At 39.5% G+C, this 23,359-nt stretch overlaps 1 protein-coding gene across 1 annotated transcript in view; it reads left to right on the top strand.

The window, feature by feature from the left end:
• The first annotated feature begins 630 nt into the window (after positions 1-630).
• The window catches only part of LOC128687258 (ATP-binding cassette sub-family C member 10), a 48,498-nt gene continuing 25,769 nt past the window's right edge, over positions 631-23,359 (top strand). The window contains exons 1-13 of the mRNA XM_070098377.1: positions 631-748; positions 5,980-6,596; positions 8,320-8,535; positions 12,789-12,910; positions 13,592-13,775; positions 13,947-14,214; positions 14,968-15,065; positions 15,741-15,863; positions 16,690-16,801; positions 19,799-19,924; positions 20,352-20,477; positions 22,251-22,393; positions 22,732-23,010. Of these exons, the coding sequence (XP_069954478.1) occupies positions 6,270-6,596; positions 8,320-8,535; positions 12,789-12,910; positions 13,592-13,775; positions 13,947-14,214; positions 14,968-15,065; positions 15,741-15,863; positions 16,690-16,801; positions 19,799-19,924; positions 20,352-20,477; positions 22,251-22,393; positions 22,732-23,010 (2,124 nt within the window). The 5' untranslated portion in view covers positions 631-748; positions 5,980-6,269. The remainder of the gene's footprint in view (positions 749-5,979; positions 6,597-8,319; positions 8,536-12,788; positions 12,911-13,591; positions 13,776-13,946; positions 14,215-14,967; positions 15,066-15,740; positions 15,864-16,689; positions 16,802-19,798; positions 19,925-20,351; positions 20,478-22,250; positions 22,394-22,731; positions 23,011-23,359) is intronic.

Genomic DNA, 23,359 nt, shown 5'->3' with positions numbered 1-23,359 from the left:
TTCTATTATTATAAAAGTTTTTTTTTTTTTGTACGTCTTCTGGGGCCCAGTGTCATTCTTAGATCGACACCATGCCCAGCCCTTCTAGGGTAGGGTAGGTGCCTGAGCCCGAGCCTTTAGCTCATAAGACTGTCATTCCCATTTGACCCCTTGGGGCGGGGATGGCAGACCAAAGAGGCCTAGCTTGTGGCTAGGCCTGGGGACAGTTGGTCCCAAAGATGAGGAGGTACTTGTGCCTCCTCCCATGGGAGACTTAGGTCTCAGACACTCCCTAAAGAGGGAGTCAAGGCCGGGCCACCACTTGGACAAGGCCCGGGCCGGGAGAATACCGGCTAATATTTAACTAACTAACTAATGTCATTCTTATTCTTATTGTTATCCTCTGTATTAATTTTTATGTTAGATTGAGTCTCTTTCTTCCTTTCCTTATTATTATTATTATCATTTCTAGTCTCATTCTTATTCTCTGACCTTATACTGTAAGGTTAAGTTATGACGAAACGTATTTAGGCAACATTTCGCTACTTGTGGCGAAAGGTTCCCCATAATTTTTATGCTGGTCATCGCCACGGGAAAAAATAATTCGCATGTTAATCTAATTAATAAAAAAAAGAATTGAAAGATTATTTTGTTGTGTTGTTGATCAGCTGATGACAACAACAACAACATGGCGGCCACCTGGGTGATGTTTGTCTCACATATTTAGCCTCAGCCTGGGCTCTACAGCCCAGCTACAACATGAATAGAGGTTTATGTTATAGTATATGTGGTCGGTTTATCTTTTTTCGTGGTTTAAATTTGGTTTATTGGTGATTTTGGGAGGGTTTCTTGCTTCCTCGGAGGGGGGTCTTCGCCCCCCCTTTGTGTAGGCCTGGGGGCCTATTTTATAATTGTGCTTTTGTATGCCTTAGTTGTGCATGTTTTATAGGCCTACTTGTGGTTTTTGGGTGTTTTGGGGAGGCTTTTGATACCTCGGGGGGTCAGTGCCCCCCTGGGGTGTGTAGGCCTTGTTTCTTGTAATTGTGGTTTTATAGGCCTTAGTTGTGGGTATTTATAGGCCTGCTTGGTCATTTGGTGTTTTTGGGAGGCCTCATGTAATACTTTTATAGGCCTTAGCTGTGGATATTTTATATGCCTATTTGGGATTTGTGGTTTATGGGATGTTTTGGGAGGCCTTATTTACCTAGGGGGGGTCTACCCCTCTCTGGGGTGTGTAGGCTGTACTTTCTGGCCTCTGTCAGCAGATTTAAGTATCAATTCCACAACAGTATAATTGCAAATTACTAATTAGGCCTATAAAAATACAACTAAGGCCTATACAAATATAAAAAAAGAGCCCAGTGCCTACACAGAGGAGCATTATGGGAGGGAAGCTAAAAAAAACTATAAAGCACAAATAAATCCCAAGTAGGCCTATAAAATATCCACAACTATATGAGCATCATTACAAAAAATTGGATTACCAATCATTTCTCAGGTGCCATTTGGTCCATGTGAGTTTTGAGCTTCTTGTGAATCTGTTACTGGTAGAAACTATACATAGATATTTTTATGATAACTTAACCTAGAGTATCACTAATTTCTCAAAAGTTAAATTGAATTGTAAAATCTGGTACGTTTTCTGGAAATGACATAATAAGTAATTTTGAATTGTACTTTTGGTCTTGTGATTCCAGTTTATTTTTTGGGGGCGTGAATAGTTTTATGTAATTTATTTTGGAGATTTAATGTCTCTTATTTTGTATTATATCATCAGATTCTCTAGGTAGTGAGCGTTTTCTATTTAAAGAGGAGTATAAAACCAGCTAACAAATGCTCGGGTAGTGTAATAATGTAATAATAATATCTATTTCTACCAGTACATGTACAAGGTATACAGGCCTTAGTTGACATCAATGACATACTACTATATAGAAAGTCCTTTTTTATGCTGAACATTTCCCGCAAATTAAGTCAGTTTTGTCCCAGGATGCGACCCACACCAGTCCACTAACACCCAGGATGTGACCCACACTAGTCCACTAACACCCAGGATGCGACCCACACCAGTCCACTAACACCCAGGATGTGACCCACACTAGTCCACTAACACCCAGGATGCGACCCACACCAGTCCACTAACACCCAGGATGTGACCCACACTAGTCCACTAACACCCAGGATGTGACCCACACCAGTCCACTAACACCCAGGATGCGACCCACACCAGTCCACTAACACCCAGGATGTGACCCACACTAGTCCACTAACACCCAGGATGTGACCCACACCAGTCCACTAACACCCAGGATGTGACCCACACTAGTCCACTAACACCCAGGATGTGACCCACATCAGTCCACTAACACCCAGGATGCGACCCACACCAGTCCACTAACACCCAGGATGTGACCCACACTAGTCCACTAACACCCAGGATGCGACCCACACCAGTCCACTAACACCCAGGATGCGACCCACACCAGTCCACTAACACCCAGGATGTGACCCACACCAGTCCACTAACACCCAGGATGTGACCCACACCAGTCCACTAACACCCAGGATGTGACCCACACTAGTCCACTAACACCCAGGATGTGACCCACACCAGTCCACTAACACCCAGGATGTGACCCACACCAGTCCACTAACACCCAGGATGTGACCCACACCAGTCCACTAACACCCAGGATGCGACCCACACCAGTCCACTAACACCCAGGATGTGACCCACACCAGTCCACTAACACCCAGGATGCGACCCACACCAGTCCACTAACACCCAGGATGCGACCCACACCAGTCCACTAACACCCAGGATGTGACCCACACTAGTCCACTAACACCCAGGATGCGACCCACACCAGTCCACTAACACCCAGGATGCGACCCACACCAGTCCCCTAACACCCAGGATGCGACCCACACTAGTCCACTAACACCCAGGTACCCATTTTACTGATGGGTGAACATAGACAACCAGTGTAAAGAAACACACAATGGTATGGTTTGTTTGCAATCGTGTCATTATGATTTCATGAGACACCCAATGTTTCTACCCTCGCTGGGAATCAAACTCAGACCATGTGAAGTGAGCTTTTTCCACCAGGCCACAAGACTATTTGTGGTTTATGGGATGTTTTGGGAGGCCTTATTTACCTCGGGGGGGGAGGGGTCCTCTCTCTGAGGTGTGTAGGCTGTACTTTCTGGCCTCTGTCAGCAGATTTATGTATCAATTCTACAAGTATAATTGGAAATTACTAAATAGGCCTATAAAAATGCAACTAAGGCCTATACAAATATATAAAAAGAGCCCAATGCCTACACATACCAGAGGAGCATTACGAGAGGGAAACTAAAAAAAAAAATTATAAAGCACAAATAAATCCCAATTAGGCCTATAAATTATCCACAACTAAGGCCTATATGAGCATCATTACAAAAAATTGGACACTGTGGGAGACACTGGACCTGTTTCTTGACAAGGGAAATACATACCACCACTTTGTAAAGGAAATACTTCAGTGGATGAGAGTTGCAGCTTTCGTAAGTTACAGTCTTAGAGTGCATGGACAGAGCAGTTTAGGGATGATCCACTCTTTTCTCTTCAGTGCGTGATTGTACAAGTATTTTTGAAATACTTGTACAATACGCAGATAACTGCATAAGTTGAACCAAAGCATCGTCGTGAAATTTCTTTCTCCCATGTGTGGGTTATTAAATATTTGCTTTAAGTTTTGGTTAGGTTAACGTATAACTTATTAACCTTGGATTTTGCTGCATGCAATCCCCTCTAGGGAGGTTCCTTGATGCTGGTGAGGGGCTCTTGATCAACGGATTTATTATTCTTTTCTTTGTTTGCCATCATCAGAATTTAAAATTCAAGCCTTTTCACACCTCTTTTTTATGTAGTAAGGTCTCCAGGTATTGTACTGTCCATGGCCATTCTTACTGGTAATCTTAACAACTTTAAGATACCTTTCATTTAGATAATGATATAACCATTGTTGTGCTTTCTGGCCTTATCTATCATGTTATCAAAGGTAATCTGTTGTATAGGCATTTGTCAATTAGAATTTATAAAGGTAATCTGCTGTATAGACATTTGCTGCTTAGAATTTATAGAGATAATCTGTTGTATTGGCACTTGTCACTTAGGAATGTTCACATTTTGCAGTCCCTATGTTATTTGTTAGAATGGAAGTTAATTAAACCTATTCAAATTTGATGGTTTATCTTTGGTTAAATGATCATCACTTACCATAACATTGTATCAATCGCAGCTGCTAGAAAAATGACAGGATGGATAATGAGAACCTTCAAAACTAGGGATGCCAAGCCCATGATGACACTCTTCAGGTCACTTGTTCTATCTAGGCTGGAATATTGCTGCACACTAACAACACCTTTCAAGGCAGGTGAAATTGCTGACCTAGAAAATGTACAGAGAACCTTCACGGCGCGCATAACGGAGATAAAACACCTCAATTACTGGGAGCGCTTGAGGTTCCTAAACCTGTATTCCCTGGAACGCAGGCGGGAGAGATACATGATTATATACACCTGGAAAATCTTAGAGGGACTAGTACTGAACTTGCACACGAAAATCACTCGCTACGAAAGCAAAAGACTTGGCAGACGATGCAACATCTCCCCAATGAAAAGCAGGGGTGTCACTAGCACGTTAAGAGACCATACAATAAGTGTCAGGGGCCCGAGACTGTTCAACTGCCTCCCAGCATACATAAGGGGGATTACCAATAGACCCCTGGCAGTCTTCAAGCTGGCACTGGACAAGCACCTAAAGTTGGTACCTGACCAGCTGGGCTGTGGATCGTACGTTGGTTTGTGTGCAGCCAGCAGTAACAGCCTGGTTGATCAGGCTCTGATCCACCAGGAGGCCTGGTCACAGACCGGGCCGTGGGGGCATTGACCCCCGGAACTCTCTCCAGGTAAACTCCAGGTACCACTTATGCCTAATTTAATTGTGGCTGAAAAATGAAATATCTGTTTAGCTTATAGCCTATGTTTTACAATGCATACCTAGAGTATACCAGGAGAGGGTTTCAGGGGTCAGTGCCCCCACAGCTCGGTCTGCGACCAGGCCTCGTGATGGATATCAACATTAACTTAAATATTTTTTTTATTTAGAAGCATCAAGATCTTCATATTGTATCAAACTAGGCAAGAGGATAAGGTTTTACAGACAAAAATACTACAGCCATATTAGCTATGGAAGACATATACGTGTATTTAGAAACTTGTGTAACACTGAAAACGATAGTGTTAAAGCATTAAAAACTGTGGTTTGAGGTGCTCCTATAGCTGTGCTCTGAATAACATATCAGGTACACTCAGGCTGTGTGGAGACGTATAGGGTTACGGAGGAAGGAGTCGCCTTGCAACTCACGTGAGCAGAGACTCAGGAAACAGATAAGGGATGACAGGTTGTTTCGTCTATCAAGGACTCATCTGAGTAGTGATTAATGTGTATCTCTAGGTGTTTGGCCTGTCTGAGAATGTTAGTGCATATCTAATTTTATCTGGTATCTAAACTAAGTGTTCTTTATGTTAAAGAGGGTAGTATGCTTCAGGTCAGTTGTGGTTTAGTCTTCATCCTGTAAGGATGTGCTAGGATGTGATTTTGCAATGTTAGCACAAACTGATCCCGTGGTGACAAAATTGTGGGTTTGGACTGTTTTCATTATGCATTGGTTTATATTGGGTGCTTTTTTGCATGCATGATTAAAGTAAATTAGTGATTTTTATAACAAAATTCACCTTAAAATATGTACTTTCCTGTAGTTGACTGCTGAAATTCTAGGTTCGTGTATTGTAGCAACGAGGAATGCTTGTTCTGTTGTCTTCTAAATTATTATACTGTGTCATTAGCATTAATTTTCAACTTTTGGTTCTTGTAAGTGGTTGTTTTTTACCTGATTTTGTAAATAAAATTCTGTATGAACGTTAAGTACTTATGTAGTTTTATCTTTGCAGGCAGATGCGAGGGAGAACGAGAGAAGGATGAGATTCCACACAGAAGTAGCATATTGGTAGAGCAGAAAACAGAGAAACAGTGTTGTCTTTATCACAGAAAATTCAGTATACACACTGCCAAATACTGTACTGAAAAGCTGCAATACGTAAAGGATTTGCTAAAACGAAATCATCTTCATGATAAGAATTATTGCTGAAGAATAGTCTATTGATACGGCACTCCAACACCAGTGGGTGGCACGACTCTGTAATCTGAATACAAAATACAAGCGCTTCAAAATCTAGTCACCATGGATCCTGCCTCTTTCAACATGACAGCCTTTTGTGGCACTTCAGATTTTAATCCCTGGGATAAGAAGAGACTCAACTTTGGTGTGTGCTTCCAGAAAGCTGTGATTATTGTGCCAGTTTTTGCTTTTCTGGCAGTCGTCTCGGCTTTCTTTATGGGCAGAGAGTCTGCATGGGTGGTCCGCAGACGCAAGCAGATCCTGATAATTTACATGAGGATGGCAATAAGTGTTCTCTCCCTTCTGATGGTTATTTTGGAGCCCATTCTGCTCTTCTATGTTGGCCACACCAACATATACTGGGTCGATGGCCTCGTTATTGGAGTCCAGGTAATTTTGAATTTATTTTTGTTTGAAGGACAGCACCTATATAATCATAATTTTAAAATACTTGTGCTATTATGTTCAGTCATATAGTGTAGGATTTTTTTGCATGTCTGCCCATCCAGACATGATATGTTCCCATTTTGTAATTTGAGATATGCTCATGATGTCCCATCTTTAATAATTTATTAATCCAGTTTTTTTTTTTTAAATTCAAATAATTTAATGTGTGTTTCAAAATGATGTCACACATTAGTGTTTCAGTTATTATAAATGGATCATAAGTAAGGGATGAGTATATTTCAGTCTCATTGAAAAATTAAACAGGTAACATCTGCTGTTACCTGTTTAATGGTTCAATATAAGTAGTTTTGACCTAAAATTGTTCACTGTAAGTGAACTATTCATGACACTATTATCCAGGCATTTCGGACTGTTTCATTGTACTGTATGAATTTTTAGAAAAATTATTGCATTCTCATGATTGGTTTAACCCTTAAACTGTCCAAGCAGATCTACATTCACATGCGTAGTGCTCCAAAAGTAGATCTACGTTTTTTTATGTATTTTCAAATACATACAGTGGACCCCCGGTTTACGATATCATTTCATTCCAGAAGTATGTTCAGGTGCCATTACTGAATGAATTTGTTCCCATAAGGAATATTGTGAAGTAGATTAGTCCATTTCAGACCCCCAAACATACATGTACAAACACACTTACATAAATACACTTACATAATTGGTCGCATTGGGAGCTGATCGTAAAGCGGGGGTCCACTGTATAACAAAAAAAAAGTAGATCAAAGTTTTTTACATGTTTTCAAATGTACAAAAAAAAAAGATCTACTTTTTTTACATACTTTCAAATGTTGAAAAAACATTTATATACGTTTGGACCGTTTGCGGGTTAAAGACACATGAAAAATTTTCAGGACATAGTTGGAAGCAATCATGGTCCCAGGGCCAGAATATTTTCTAAATACGTATGTCCCAGTGGACTTAGATTAAGTTGTAATAAACAACTGTCAATGGACACAGGGCACAGATCACTCTTTGATGTTCCTCGAGTCCATCTCACACTATGTAAAAACTCAATGCACATAAAAGGCCCAAAAATCAGGAATTCATTATCTGTGAATATAAAAGAAACAGTCTTTTTATCAATTCAAGACATCTTAAAAACCACTTACTCACCCACAATTAAATAAATACTGATAACTGTAGCTCATAAATGTATAACCTGTGACCCTATCAAACTGGTTTTTTTTTCTTGTAATTACATTACCTAATAGAATACTCCATTCTCTTGAATGCTCTTTAACTCATCAAAGGTGCTACAAATCTGTACAACTATAAAGCCTCTTATTTGAAATACTTATTTGTACTTCATGTTGTAATTTGTCTACTGTAATTTTTACCACTGAATATATCATTGCTTAATTAATCTTAAGTTAATTTTAAACCTGCCCACAGTGCTCTGCATACAAGGGGCTTTTGGCATGTACACTCAACCACTGTATTTCTTTTGTACAACTATGTATCATATCCAAATAATAATAATAATAAATAGAAGGGCGAACGAGGGGCTTGAAATGCATCAGACTGTCAATTTACAGACCACGGTTTGAACCCCCTGTCCACCCTTCTGTTTATTCATGTGTCCCAGTGTTTGCTGTCTTTTGAAATGTCAATTTCCAAGATTTATATTCTTTTTTATGATTCTCAGACAGTGTCATGGCTGGTTCACCTGGGTTACCTCAATTCATTGCTGAGTCGGCTAAGTATTGGCACCCGTGGCCCCACGATTGTCATCATTGCCTGGCTGCTTACCTTCCTCTGTGCCATTAACTTAGCAAGAACTGCTTGGTATGACATAAATGGCATGTCAAAAGTCACCGAAAATATTTCAAGATACATGGCTTTAACTCAGCTATGTTTGCAGGTAAGTGTCGTCTTTTGCAGGTAAATTGCAGCAATTTTTTTCTTTTGCATGCTGTCCGAGGCCTGATGATCTGAAAAAGAAATGCTTTCACCATCATTCACACTGTCACTGTCCTGCCAGAGGTATACAGATACAATAGTTTAGATGTCCCTCTAAACAGCAGATATCCCAAACCCCTCCTGTACTTCCCACCTCCAGGACTCCGGTCAGGCTAACCAGTTTCCCTGAATCCTTTCACAGAACATTAACCGGTTCACACTCCAACAACTCATGAAATCCCCAAAACCATGTCGCCACTCACTCCAATCAAACACGCTTACACGTATCTGCTGTATATCCAAGCCCTTTGCCAATTTTTTTTTTTTTTTTCAACAAGTCGGCCGTCTCCCACCGAGGCAGGGTGACCCAAAAAAAAGAAAGAAAATCCCCAAAAAGAAAATACTTTCATCATCATTCAACACTTTCACCACACTCGCACGTTATCACTGTTTTTGCAGAGGTGCTCAGAATACAACAGTTTAGAAGCATACACATATAAAGATACACAACATATCCCTCCAAACTGCCAATATCCCAAACCCCTCCTTTAAAGTGCAGGCATTGTACTTCCCATTTCCAGGACTCAAGTCCGACTATACGAAAATAACCGGTTTCCCTGAATCCCTTCACTAAATTATACCCTGCTCACACTCCAACAGATCGTCAGGTCCCAAGTACCATTCGTCTCCATTCACTCCTATCTAACACTCTCACGCACGCTTGCTGGAAGTCCAAGCCCCTTGCCCACAAAACCTCCTTTACCCCCTCTCTCCAACCCTTTTGAGGACGACCCCTACCCCGCCTTCCTTTCCCTATAGATTTATATGCTTTCCATGTCATTCTACTTTGATCCATTCTCTCTAAATGACCAAACCACCTCAACAACCCTTCTTCTGCCCTCTGACTAATACTTTTATTAACTCCACACCTTTTCCTAATTTCCACACTCCGAATTTTCTGCATAATATTTACATCACACATTGCCCTTAAACAGGACATCTCCACTGCCTCCAACCGTCTCCTTGCTGCTGCATATACCACCCAAGCTTCACACCCATATAAGAGTGTTGGTACTACTATACTTTCATACATTCCCTTCTTTGCCTCCATAGATAACGTTTTTTGACTCCACATATACCTCAATGCACCACTCACCTTTTTTCCCTCATCAATTCTATGATTAACCTCATCCTTCATAAATCCATCCGCCAACACGTCAACTCCCAAGTATCTGAAAACATTCACTTCTTCCATACTCCTCCTCCCCAATTTGATATCCAATTTTTCTTTATCTAAATCATTTGACACCCTCATCACCTTACTCTTTTCTATGTTCACTTTCAACTTTCTACCTTTACACACATTCCCAAACTCATCCACTAACCTTTGCAATTTTTCTTTAGAATCTTCCATAAGCACAGTATCATCAGCAAAAAGTAACTGTGTCAATTCCCATTTTGAATTTGATTCCCCATAATTTAATCCCACCCCTCTCCCGAACACCCTAGCATTTACTTCCTTTACAACCCCATCTATAAATATATTAAACAACCATGGTGACATTACACATCCCTGTCTAAGACCTACTTTTACCGGGAAGTAGTCTCCCTCTCTTCTACACACCCTAACCTGAGCCTCACTATCCTCATAAAAACTCTTTACAGCATTTAATAACTTACCACCTATTCCATATACTTGCAACATCTGCCACATTGCTCCTCTATCCACTCTATCATATGCCTTTTCTAAATCCATAAATGCAATAAAAATTTCCCTACCTTTATCTAAATACTGTTCACATATATGCTTCAATGTAAACACTTGATCTACACATCCCCTACCCACTCTGAAACCTCCTTGCTCATCCGCAATCCTACATTCTGTCTTACCTCTAATTCTTTCAATTATAACCCTACCGTACACTTTTCCTGGTATACTCAGTAAACTTATTTTTTATTTTTTTTTTTTTTTTTTATTATCACACCGGCCGATTCCCACCAAGGCAGGGTGGCCCGAAAAAGAAAAACTTTCACCATCATTCACTCCATCACTGTCTTGCCAGAAGGGTGCTTTACACTACAGTTTTTAAACTGCAACATTAACACCCCTCCTTCAGAGTGCAGGCACTGTACTTCCCATCTCCAGGACTCAAGTCCGGCCTGCCGGTTTCCCTGAATCCCTTCATAAATGTTACTTTGCTCACACTCCAACAGCACGTCAAGTATTAAAAACCATTTGTCTCCATTCACTCCTATCAAACACGCTCACGCATGCCTGCTGGAAGTCCAAGCCCCTCGCACACAAAACCTCCTTTACCCCCTCCCTCCAACCCTTCCTAGGCCGACCCCTACCCCGCCTTCCTTCCACTACAGACTGATACACTCTTGAAGTCATTCTGTTTCGCTCCATTCTCTCTACATGTCCGAACCACCTCAACAACCCTTCCTCAGCCCTCTGGACAACAGTTTTGGTAATCCCGCACCTCCTCCTAACTTCCAAACTACGAATTCTCTGCATTATATTCACACCACACATTGCCCTCAGACATGACATCTCCACTGCCTCCAGCCTTCTCCTCGCTGCAACATTCATCACCCACGCTTCACACCCATATAAGAGCGTTGGTAAAACTATACTCTCATACATTCCCCTCTTTGCCTCCAAGGAGAAAGTTCTTTGTCTCCACAGACTCCTAAGTGCACCACTCACTCTTTTTCCCTCATCAATTCTATGATTCACCTCATCTTTCATAGACCCATCTGCTGACACGTCCACTCCCAAATATCTGAATACGTTCACCTCCTCCATACTCTCTCCCTCCAATCTGATATTCAATCTTTCATCACCTAATCTTTTTGTTATCCTCATAACCTTACTCTTTCCTGTATTCACCTTTAATTTTCTTCTTTTGCACACCCTACCAAATTCATCCACCAATCTCTGCAACTTCTCTTCAGAATCTCCCAAGAGCACAGTGTCATCAGCAAAGAGCAGCTGTGACAACTCCCACTTTGTGTGTGATTCTTTATCTTTTAACTCCACGCCTCTTGCCAAGACCCTCGCATTTACTTCTCTTACAACCCCATCTATAAATATATTAAACAACCACGGTGACATCACACATCCTTGTCTAAGGCCTACTTTTACTGGGAAAAAATTTCCCTCTTTCCTACATACTCTAACTTGAGCCTCACTATCCTCGTAAAAACTCTTGACTGCTTTCAGTAACCTACCTCCTACACCATACACTTGCAACATCTGCCACATTGCCCCCCTATCCACCCTGTCATACGCCTTTTCCAAATCCATAAATGCCACAAAGACCTCTTTAGCCTTATCTAAATACTGTTCACTTATATGTTTCACTGTAAACACCTGGTCCACACACCCCCTACCTTTCCTAAAGCCTCCTTGTTCATCTGCTATCCTATTCTCCGTCTTACTCTTAATTCTTTCAATTATAACTCTACCATACACTTTACCAGGTACACTCAACAGACTTATCCCCCTATAATTTTTGCACTCTCTTTTATCCCCTTTGCCTTTATACAAAGGAACTATGCATGCTCTCTGCATGCATTCCTCTATAATTTTTACAGTCTCTTTTGTCCCCTTTCCCTTTATATAAAGGGACTTATTATTGTTGGTAATTCCTTGGGTAGCTTTATTATTATTATTAATGATAATAATAATTAATAGTAATAATCAAAGATTGATGATAATACCCAAAGATAGATGATAGTAATATCAGTAATAATTAAAAACAGGAATGTCTGCATTGTTCATTCTGGACCTTATTTTGAAATTGTCATATTTTTTATTTTTTGTGAAATTGGCCAAATTGCAAATATCTGACCATGTTATTGGGTAGTTGAAATTGGTAAATGGGCAGTTTCTTGTACTCAATTGATAGAAAAAATGGATTGCTAAAGAAATAGCTATGAATTTGGTCAACTGGAACAAGGGAATTAGCCAAAAATAGGGCTCAAAGTGGGTGAAATTGCTGATTTGTAAATATTGCCGAGGTCGCTAACTTCGCGAGAGCGTAATTCTGTCAGTTTTCCATCAAATTTCGTTTTTTGGTGTCATTACAGGATTGGGGTTGTAACAGTCAAGGGGTTAATGCTCAAGATGTCATTTGTGAAGAAGATAAAGACAACGTTAGAGGTTTATAAATGGTCACTAATGCAAATTCTTCATTTTTTTTTTTTCAGATTTTGTATCTGTTTACACTGTTCCCAAAAGGGAGTGCAGGAGTGTCCCATTACCAAGAGTTGTACAATGAAGCCACTGAGACCACCCCACTTATGGATACATCTTATAATGACTACAGTCGGTGTGTATTTTATCCTATTACATTATATTCTAAGCAGTAGAAAATTGGGAGGGGATGCAGAGGAAGTCAAAATATACAATATTTTTCCTAATTTTCTTAGTTTTTTAATGTTTCACTTATTTTTAAAAAATACAAATATTCAACAGTAATATACATTTTTACTGACTTGTGATTTATTTAAAATATATTCAGAATTTCAGTCTGGGGAAGATAGTTCTAAGGCATTATTTTAATCTTAGGGTTTATAGATCATAATAGTATTAGTGAAGGAAGGGTTACAGAAGGAGGTTTTGAACATCCTACAGTCTTGTGTAAGAGCATTAGATTGCAGTGAGTGGAGACAGGTTGTTCTTGTGACTTAATGTGTTGTTGGAGTGTGTGCAAGATCATGCATATGAAAGGATTCAGGGCAAACTGGTTAGCCTAATCGGGTTGTCATATCAGCAAACGTGGAATAGACGGTGATCGAGGGAATGATGGTGAGTGTTTTCTTCCTTGGGTCACCCTGCCTTTGCAGATGGCTATCAAATTAAAAAAAAAAAATACAAAATGCATGGCTTTATGAAAATATTAATACTGTACGTAGACTACATTAAGATTTCTTTTTATAATCTACATAATACTGTATGTAGATTACATTAGGATTTCTTTTGTACAATTATGTTTTTTTTTTCTGTCCAGTTTTCACGAAGCCGCTGACCCTTTCAACCTGGGTATAGCGGAAGAGAGAGTCAACATGCTGTCATACATAACCTTCCATTGGGTAAATGCCCTTATGCAGAAGGGCAGCCTGGGTAACCTCCGCACCCAAGACGATCTTCACGACCTTCCTGTACAAATGCGTACAGATGTTATAGCCCAGAAGGTACTTATAAATTTTTTCAAATATTTTTAGAAGTCTCATAACCTTTCTTTTGGTTTTTTGAAGTTATATGTTACGTATCCAAGCATTATGGAGTGGAGAGTTTCTAAAGTGTATTAAACAGTGATCATTGCAACATCATAAAAAAACTGATCCTTTAATTGTTTTCATCAGGTTCACAAAACTATGATGATCAGCCAGCCATTACCAAGTTATGAATCAGAGAGACCTCCTCAACAGAAGCACTTCTTCCTCAAAGCTCTCCACAAGTGTTTTGGCGTGCAGTTCTACAGTATTGGTCTGGTGAAGCTGGCTGGTGATTCTTTGAGCTTCTCAGGGCCTCTTCTGTTGCATGAACTAGTCACCTTCATCGAAAACAAGGACGAAGACATCTTGAAAGGTTATGCATATGCAGGAGGGCTGTGTGTGGTAGCCCTTATAGGTGAGAGTTTGAATTTTTTGGATGGTTCTTAATGATTTTTCCCTTGCACCTTTCGCTGTGAAAAATATCAAACATACTTTACTTTTTTTACACAATCATTACTGTACACAAATACCCTGCACACAGGAAAGAGCTTAGGACTGTTTTGGTACAACACAATATCATACTATATTTTGTCTACACAAATAACTTGCACATAGGAGAGAGAAGCTTATGATATTTTGGTCCAGCTTGGACCACATTAACACATGACAATGAGGGAGCCATTATATATATAGAGAGACAGGGATGGGACAGAAATAGCAAGAAAGGACATGCAGTAGTGGTAGAGATAATGCTGGTAGTGGTAAAACTTACATTTCTTTTCATATTAGCTAAATATCATCTCCTTGTGTAAAATAGGGGTCAGTTAGTACAGGACTAAATACACCTCTCTTATATAAGAATACAACACCATCACTACTTGCTACAAGGTTCATATTTTGAAGTTTGCCTAAAAGTACTCTTGGTAAATGTGATTTGATAGTAAGTCAATTAATGTTAAATATGGAGGGATAAATTGTAAGATTGAGTGGGGCAGTGTGAAATTGAGTGAAGAATTGTGTGATTGAGAGAAAATGTGAGATGTTGATTGAGAAAGGGATATATTAAGTGGGAGAGGAAAGAATCGAGTGGGAGCATGAGACTGAGTAGGATAGTGTGACGGACTCAATATATATGACTGTTGGCTTTTATTAATTTTTTTTTTTTCAGCCACTTTCTGCAGTATTCACTTCAACTACTTGCTGGCTAAGGTTAGCTTGCGTGTCCGCGCTGCTGTAATATCAACTGTTTATCGAAAGGTTCTTCAGGTGAGACACAGGATTAACTAAAGACGCATTTTCCATTACTTAAATGTAATGTAGGATTAATTTTGCATGCTTTGGCGGCCGACTTGTTGAAAAAAAAAAAAAATTGATTTGTGTGTTTTGTGTTTGTTTGCTAGATGAGTGAATGGAGACAACTGTTCATACATGTACAGTATATGTTTTTGTATTTTTTGTTTTTGTGTATGTTTGCATTTGTTTGCTAGATAGGAGTGAATGGAGACAGTGTTTTTATTAATGGATGTGCTGGTAGAGTGAGTAAGGCAAGCCAGTTACCGAGACTTGAGTGCTGGAGTAAGGAAGTGCTGTGCCTGCACTCTGAAGAATGATCGTGATTGTGATGTAAAGACAGTGATTGAATGAACAGTGAGTGGATTTTCTCCTTTGGATTACTCCTGCCTTGGCAGGAGATAACCATTGAGTTACATGAGCAAACATTAGAATATATTTATTAGAAATTTTTCTTTCCTGGGACTGTGATCAGGGTCCCTGCACCACAACATTTTCTAAAATGTCCTAGTGTTTGCTTACATGTCTTTCTAAACCAATTTGTCCGTTTATACCAAAAAAAGCACGTGTTTGTCCAACTTGTGTATATTTGCATGCATCTGATTATGTTGACCAGTTTCATTTTTGTTTAACTATACTTTCTTGTTTTAGGTCAACGCTGCTAACCTGAGCAAATTTTCAACTGGCGAGGTGGTCAATTTAATGAGCACAGATACAGACAGAATCGTAAATTTCTGCCAGTCTTTCCATGCCTTATGGAGTCTGCCTCTGCAGGTGAGCTGAAAAAGAAACAGTTTCACTATCATTCACATTATCACTGTCTTGCCAGAGGCACACAGATACGACAGTTGAGACGTTCCTCTAAACAGCAAATAGCCTGAACCCCATTTGCAAATGCGATTGGAAAAGTGGATATAAAATTGAATCACGTACTGTGAAGTCCTTTCTTGCACGTTATTCAATTTTGGATGTACCTTTTCAATAACATTTACAAAAACAAGAATTGCTCTCTAGATGAGCTATATAAAAGAACCGACTGTATAGTATTATTGATTGAGTGGGTGAGGTGCTAGTACTTCCCAGTGCTAATACTTTCCAGTGCTAATACTTTCCAGTGCTAATACTTTCCAGTGCTAGTACTTCCCAGTGCTAATACTTCCCAGTGCTAGTACTGGGATTGCTTAACTGCGAATATATACATTACTTATACAAATTGCATAGCTTAATAATTAGCACCGTAATTTCCCTCGAGTAGAGTTAGTTTCGTGCGTTATAATGTTGAAATTGACCAGATATAATTTCTACTTTAAATTTCACCTTTGTTAAGTTGGTCAGAAGTAAATGATTGAATAAGAAATAGGAACATGAATAAGAATAAGAAATAGGAACATGAATAAGAAAAAGAAATAGGAACTTTAATAAGAATGAGAAATAATGAATAGAAATAAGAAATAAGAACAAGAGATTACATAAGGAACTGTGTCTTGATAGTTGTTACAGAGATTTACACTGTTCTCATATAATTTCATATTTTTTATTGCAAAGGCCCTTTTTAAATTGACAAGTTGCTTCCTCACACTCACGCAACTCAATCTTGCAGCTTGCCGTGACACTCTACCTGCTCTACCAGGAAATTGGAATTGCCTTCATATCAGGTGTCGCAGTGATTATTATCCTAATTCCCATCAATAAATGGCTTGCCTCAAAAATAGGTACAGTGTATGTATTTTTTTGAGACAAAACCTAGATGATTAATTGGTCTGTATATTTTGATCCTCTTCTGGGATCGTCTTCAGCAGATCTGAAGAAGATCCCAAAAAGGGATCAAAATAGACAGACCATTTAATCATCAGGGTTTCTGTCTCCATGTGGGTTATTAATGAGTACTGACAAATGTTCATTACACTTTAGTTATCCATATATTTTTTTTAGTATAAAGGGTGGAATGCTAAAATGTACAATTGATACATAAGAGTAATGACCACTGGTTAATGGCACAATTGAACTGATGCAGAGATAATAAAACAAATTGATTGCTATAATATTTTGAAAAGTTTCTCTGCAGGCTTACTGAAGATGTTCATATTATAGTTTGGCCTCTGTTGTTCTGCCTGGCATGAATCCCAAATATGCATTATTCATCTCATATTTTCTCTTCATATGGGTTCATTTATTCCAAATAGTAGATTTGTTTTTTTTCAGTACACTGGTCATCTTCCACTGAAGCAGAATGACCAAAAAAAAAGAAAAAAAAAGTTTTTAATTTTGCATGTAGTAATTTATACAGAAGGTAAATTAGCTTTTGCATGATTTAACAATCCAATATTTTGCTGATGGTGAGTGATTGGTGGAATGATGAAGTAAAGGGTGTGATAAAAGAGAAAGAGTTAGCTAATGAGAGGTTTTTACAAAGCAGAAGTGTTATAAGAAGAGCAGAGTATATGGAGAGTAAAAGAAAGGTGAAGAGAGTGGTGAGAGAGTGCAAAAGGAGAGCAGATGATAGAGTGGGAGAGGCACTGTCAAGAAATTTTAATGAAAATAAGAAAAAATTTTGGAGTGAGTTAAACAAGTTAAGAAAGCCTAGGGAAAGTATGGATTTGTCAGTTAAAAACAGAGGAGGGGAGTTAGTAGATGGGGAGAGGGGGGTATTAGGTAGATGGCGAGAATATTTTGAGGAACTTTTAAATGTTGAGGAAGAAAGGGAGGCGGTAATTTCATGCACTGGTCAGGGAGGTATACCATCTTTTAGGAGTGAAGAAGAGCAGAATGTAAGTGTGGGGGAGGTACGCGAGGCATTACGTAGAATGAAAAGGGGTAAAGCAGTTGGAACTGATGGGATCATGACAGAAATGTTAAAAGCAGGGAGATATAGTGTTGGAGTGGTTGGTACTTTTGTTTAATAAATGTATGAAAGAGGGGAAGGTACCTAGGGATTGGCAGAGAGCATGTATAGTCCCTTTATATAAAGGGAAAGGGGACAAAAGAGATTGTAAAAATTATAGAGGAATAAGTTTATTGAGTATACCAGGAAAAGTGTACGGTAGGGTTATAATTGAAAGAATTAGAGGTAAGACAGAATGTAGGATTGCGGATGAGCAAGGAGGTTTCAGAGTGGGTAGGGGATGTGTAGATCAAGTGTTTACATTGAAGCATATATGTGAACAGTATTTAGACAAAGGTAGGGAAGTTTATATTGCATTTATGGATTTAGAAAAGGCATATGATAGAGTGGATAGGGGAGCAATGTGGCAGATGTTGCAAGTATATGGAATAGGTGGTAAGTTACTAAATGCTGTAAAGAGTTTTTATGAGGATAGTGAGGCTCAGGTTAGGGTGTGTAGAAGAGAGGGAGACTACTTCCCGGTAAAAGTAGGTCTTAGACAGGGATGTGTAATGTCACCATGGTTGTTTAATATATTTATAGATGGGGTTGTAAAAGAAATAAATGCTAGGGTGTTCGGGAGAGGGGTGGGATTAAATTATGGGGAATCAAATTCAAAATGGGAATTAACACAGTTACTTTTTGCTGATGATACTGTGCTTATGAGAGATTCTAAAGAAAAATTGCAAAGGTTAGTGGATGAGTTTGGGAATGTGTGTAAAGGTAGAAAGTTGAAAGTGAACATAGAAAAGAGTAAGGTGATGAGGGTATCAAATGATTTAGATAAAGAAAAATTGGATATCATATTGGGGAGGAGGAGTATGGAAGAAGTGAATGTTTTCAGATACTTGGGAGTTGACGTGTCGGCGGATGGATTTATGAAGGATGAGGTTAATCATAGAATTGATAGGGAAAAAAGGTGAGTGGTGCATTGAGGTATATGTTGAGTCAAAAAACGTTATCTATGGAGGCAAAGAAGGGAATGTATGAAAGTATAGTAGTACCAACACTCTTATATGGGTATGAAGCTTGGGTGGTAAATGCAGCAGCGAGGAGACGGTTGGAGGCAGTGGAGATGTCCTGTCTAAGGGCAATGTGTGGTGTAAATATTATGCAGAAAATTCAGAGTGTAGAAATTAGGAAAAGGTGTGGAGTTAATAAAAGTATTAGTCAGAGGGCAGAAGAGGGGTTGTTGAGGTGGTTTGGTCATTTAGAGAGAATGGATCAAAGTAGAATGACATGGAAAGCATATAAATCTATAGGGGAAGGAAGGCGAGGTAGGGGTCGTCCTCGAAAGGGTTGGAGAGAGGGGGTAAAGGAAGTTTTGTGGGCAAGGGGCTTGGACTTCCAGCAAGCGTGCATGAGCGTGTTAGATAGGAGTGAATGGAGACGAATGGTACTTGGGACCTGACAATCTGTTGGAGTGTGAGCAGGGTAATATTTAGTGAAGGGATTCAGGGAAACCGGTTATTTTCATATAGTCGGACTTGAGTCCTGGAAATGGGAAGTACAATGCCTGCACATTAAAGGAGGGGTTTGGGATATTGGCAGTTTGGAGGGATATGTTGTGTATCTTTATATGTGTATGCTTCTAAACTGTTGTATTCTGAGCACCTCTGCAAAAACAGTGATTATGTGTGAGTGTGGTGAAAGTGTTGAATGATGATGAAAGCATTTTCTTTTTGGGGATTTTCTTTCTTTTTTGGGTCACCCTGCCTCGGTGGGAGACGGCCGACTTGTTGAAAAAAAAAAAGAAGTATAATTCGGATGCTGTCTTAAATATATGCTTAATAATTTTAATAATTTTAACCATTTATTGTTTGTGTAGGTAAATTAAGTGTGGAAATGATGGCATTCAAGGACCGCCGTGTTGGCCTCATGTCCGAGATCCTGAGCATGATCAGGATGGTGAAACTCAATGCCTGGGAAGGAACATTTAAACACCGTATAAATGGCAAGTACACAATTTACGGGCAATATTTTGTTCCTTGTATTTCTTATGACAATACAGCATTTACACATTACATGATCATACAACAACCATATTGGTCATATCTGCACACTCAGAATGTTTCGGAAATATTTGCTAATCTTCAGAAATGTCAAACAGTTTCCTGATTCCTCTCACCATACATTATATCACCTAAATTCCTACTACACTTCTTCACATTTTTTATTCATTCTTGTTGTTTCACTGCCCTTGAAAATATTTTTTTTATATGTACTCATTTTTTTCCCAAACTTTTCAATCAGATCAAGTTTGTATCCAGCAGTACAAAGATCACCCCATCACATTTATTCTATTCTTTTCAGTCATAGTGCTCACAAATGTGCATTTGCAGTGCCATATTTCAACTTTATACAATTTTGCACTATTGCAGATGAGCGTTACGGTGAGGTGAAGGCTTTGGCCGGCCGCAAGTACCTGGATGCTGCATGTGTATACTTTTGGGCTGCCACACCAGTCCTCATACCCATTGTTACCTTCACAGTGTACATTGCTCTGGGTAATTATTTGTGACTTTTTTTCATTGTTTGAAATATTTGAATCTGTTGTTGTCTTGCTGTCCTGAGATTGCCAGTCAATCTATATGCTTTCCCTATAGCTCCCACTTAATTAACAGGCATTTTACATAATCTTTCTTTGCTTTAATTATTAATTCCCGCCATCTACCCAATTGTGACGAAACAGGCCTGTTTTGGAGGAAAATGCCAAACAGGACCTACATTACTCAGAAGGAAAAGGCACTGCCAGGACACAAGCCTATGAAAGACAGGCTAACTCTCATGTTTTGTAGTAATGCTAGTGAGGATTGCAAAGTGAAGCCTTTGCTCATGTATCAGTCTGAAACTGCCAGTGTTCAAGAAAAACAGTGTCATCAAGACTAAATTGTGTGTGATGTGGAGAGCAAACAGTAAGGCATGGGTCACTTGGGACATTTTCCTCGATTGGTTCTATGACGTGTTTGGCCCCAGTGTGAAAAAATACCTCCTGGAAAATAAATTGCCACTCCAATGCCTCCTGTTAATGGACAATGCTCCTGCTCATCCTCAAGACTTGGAAGAGCGAATTGTGGGGGAGTTTAGTTTTTGCCTCCTAACAGCACTCCTCTCCTCCAGCTCATGGACCAGCAGGTTATTTCCAACTTCAAAAAACAACTGTACACCAAAGCAGTGTTTTAAAAGTGCTTTGAAGTAACCTCAGACACTGAATTGACCCTAAGAGAGTTCTGGAAAGATCACTTCAGTATCCTCAGTTGCATAAACCTTATAGGTAAGGCTTGGGAGGGAGTGACTTCCAGGACTTTGAACTCTACTTGGAGAAAATTATGGCCAGAATGTGTACAAGAGAAGGATTTTGAAGGGTTTGGGGCTAACCCTGAGGAGCCTATGCCAGTTGTGGAATCTATTATGACATTGGGGAAGTCCATGGGGTTGGAGGTTAGTGGCGAGGATGTGGAAGAGTTGGTGGAGGATAACGATGAAGAGCTAGCCACTACAGAGCTGCAAGAGCTTGAGGTTCAACAGCAACAGACCACAGCTCAGGAATTTCCTACAGAGGAGGAGGAAGAGAGATGGAGGAAGTTGCCTTCGTCAAAGATTAAGGACGTTTGTACAATGTGGACAAAGGTGCAAGCATTTACCTTGACACATAGGAGGGAAAAACTTGACTTTGATAAAACTAAACTCCCCCACAATTCGCTCTTCCAAGTCTTGAGGATGAGCAGGAGCATTGTCTAATAACAGTAGGCACTGGAGTGGCAATTCATTTTTTGGGGGCCAAACACGTCATAGAACCAATCGAGGAAAATGCCCCAAGTGACCCATGCCTTACTGTTTGCTCTCCACATCACACACAATTTAGTCTTGACAGCACGGTTTTTCTTGAACACTCTGAGTTAGCCTGTCTTTCATAGGCTTGTGTCCTGGGAGTGGCATTTTCTTCCAAAACAGGACTGTTTTGTCACAATTGAACACTTGAGCTGCTGCTGTTTAGGACTTGTATACATGTATAGGGTTTGCTACTGTTCATGGTTTCAGTATCCACAGCAGGTACTTGGACCGTATTGCTACTGAATAACCAGCATTTAATTTATACCACGTATTGCCCGAATTATTAATTAATGCCATTTTAATTCATCATTGATAAATATCTTAAGGGTAAAATAACTGTCTGGGTTTATATGTGGTAAGTATCGACACACTGAGAAATTGCTGCAGTGAACAAATTATTTATAGCCTCTTCTTAAAATATGTACCATGTTTTTTAAAAATTTCAGGCAACCCCTTAGAACCAGCACGTGTGTTCACAGCTGTGGCACTATTCAACATGCTAATAATGCCACTGAATTCATTCCCATGGGTGATCAATGGGATAGTAGAGGCCTGGGTCTCCCTCAAGCGTGTGGAGCGCCTCATGCAGGTATGTCAAAAGAAATTGAAAATAGATAATACAGTTTTATTGAAGGCTATATTAAAATATTTAAAGCAAAACTAAAGATAAAAAGCAATATTAAAGAAAATTTGGGAAATACTATGAAGGCTGTGAAACATTTTTTCAGTACATATCAAAATCCACTCAGTAAGTGGGTGATATATGCACCACCTCCTAGTATTTCACCCACATGTATATTCAGCAACCAACCATATCCCACTGAGGCAGTGGGCTAATAACAGGGGTTACTAGCCCCTTGCTAGTCACCTTTAAATATTTTTATGATACTTTAATGATACTATTGTTAATTGGCTTTTACATTTCAGCTTCAAGAATTAGATTTGATGAACTACTATACAGTAGTGCCAGAGATGGGCCACAAGGACTCGGAACTGCAAGTTCTCATTAAAAACGGAGCCTTCACTTGGAATGGTTCTGTTAACCATGAGAACCAGGAATACAGGTACTACCAGACATCGGATGGAGCCTACAGGAGTTCACCCACAGAATCTGATGAGTCTCTTATTGAATCTCACAGCGGGAGTGATGATCAAGACCAAGCAATGCTACCTATACTTAAAGCAGTCAACATACAGCTCTCTAAGGTCAGATTAAAGTACTTAAATCTTGTGTGTTTGTATGAAAACTACATGCTGAATAACCCACATGGGTTATTATTGACAGGTGTTTATTGCACTTTTGTTACTTATTCATAAAAACACATCTTGTGTTTATAAAATTGTACATTTTTTTTTTCAACAAGTCGGCCGTCTCCCACCGAGGCAGGGTGACCCAAAAAGAAAGAAAATCCCCAAAAAGAAAATACTTTCATCATTCAACACTTTCACCTCACTCATACATAATCACTGTTTTTGCAGAGGCACCCAGATAAAACAGTATAAAGATATACATGTATAACATATCCCTCCATACTGCCAATATCCCAAATACCTT

The sequence above is a fragment of the Cherax quadricarinatus genome, chromosome 62 (genome assembly GCF_038502225.1).
Source record: "Cherax quadricarinatus isolate ZL_2023a chromosome 62, ASM3850222v1, whole genome shotgun sequence".
NCBI lineage: Eukaryota > Metazoa > Arthropoda > Malacostraca > Decapoda > Parastacidae > Cherax > Cherax quadricarinatus.
The sequence above is the reverse complement of the archived record's forward strand: the minus strand, read 5'-3'. Positions and strand labels throughout refer to the sequence as shown.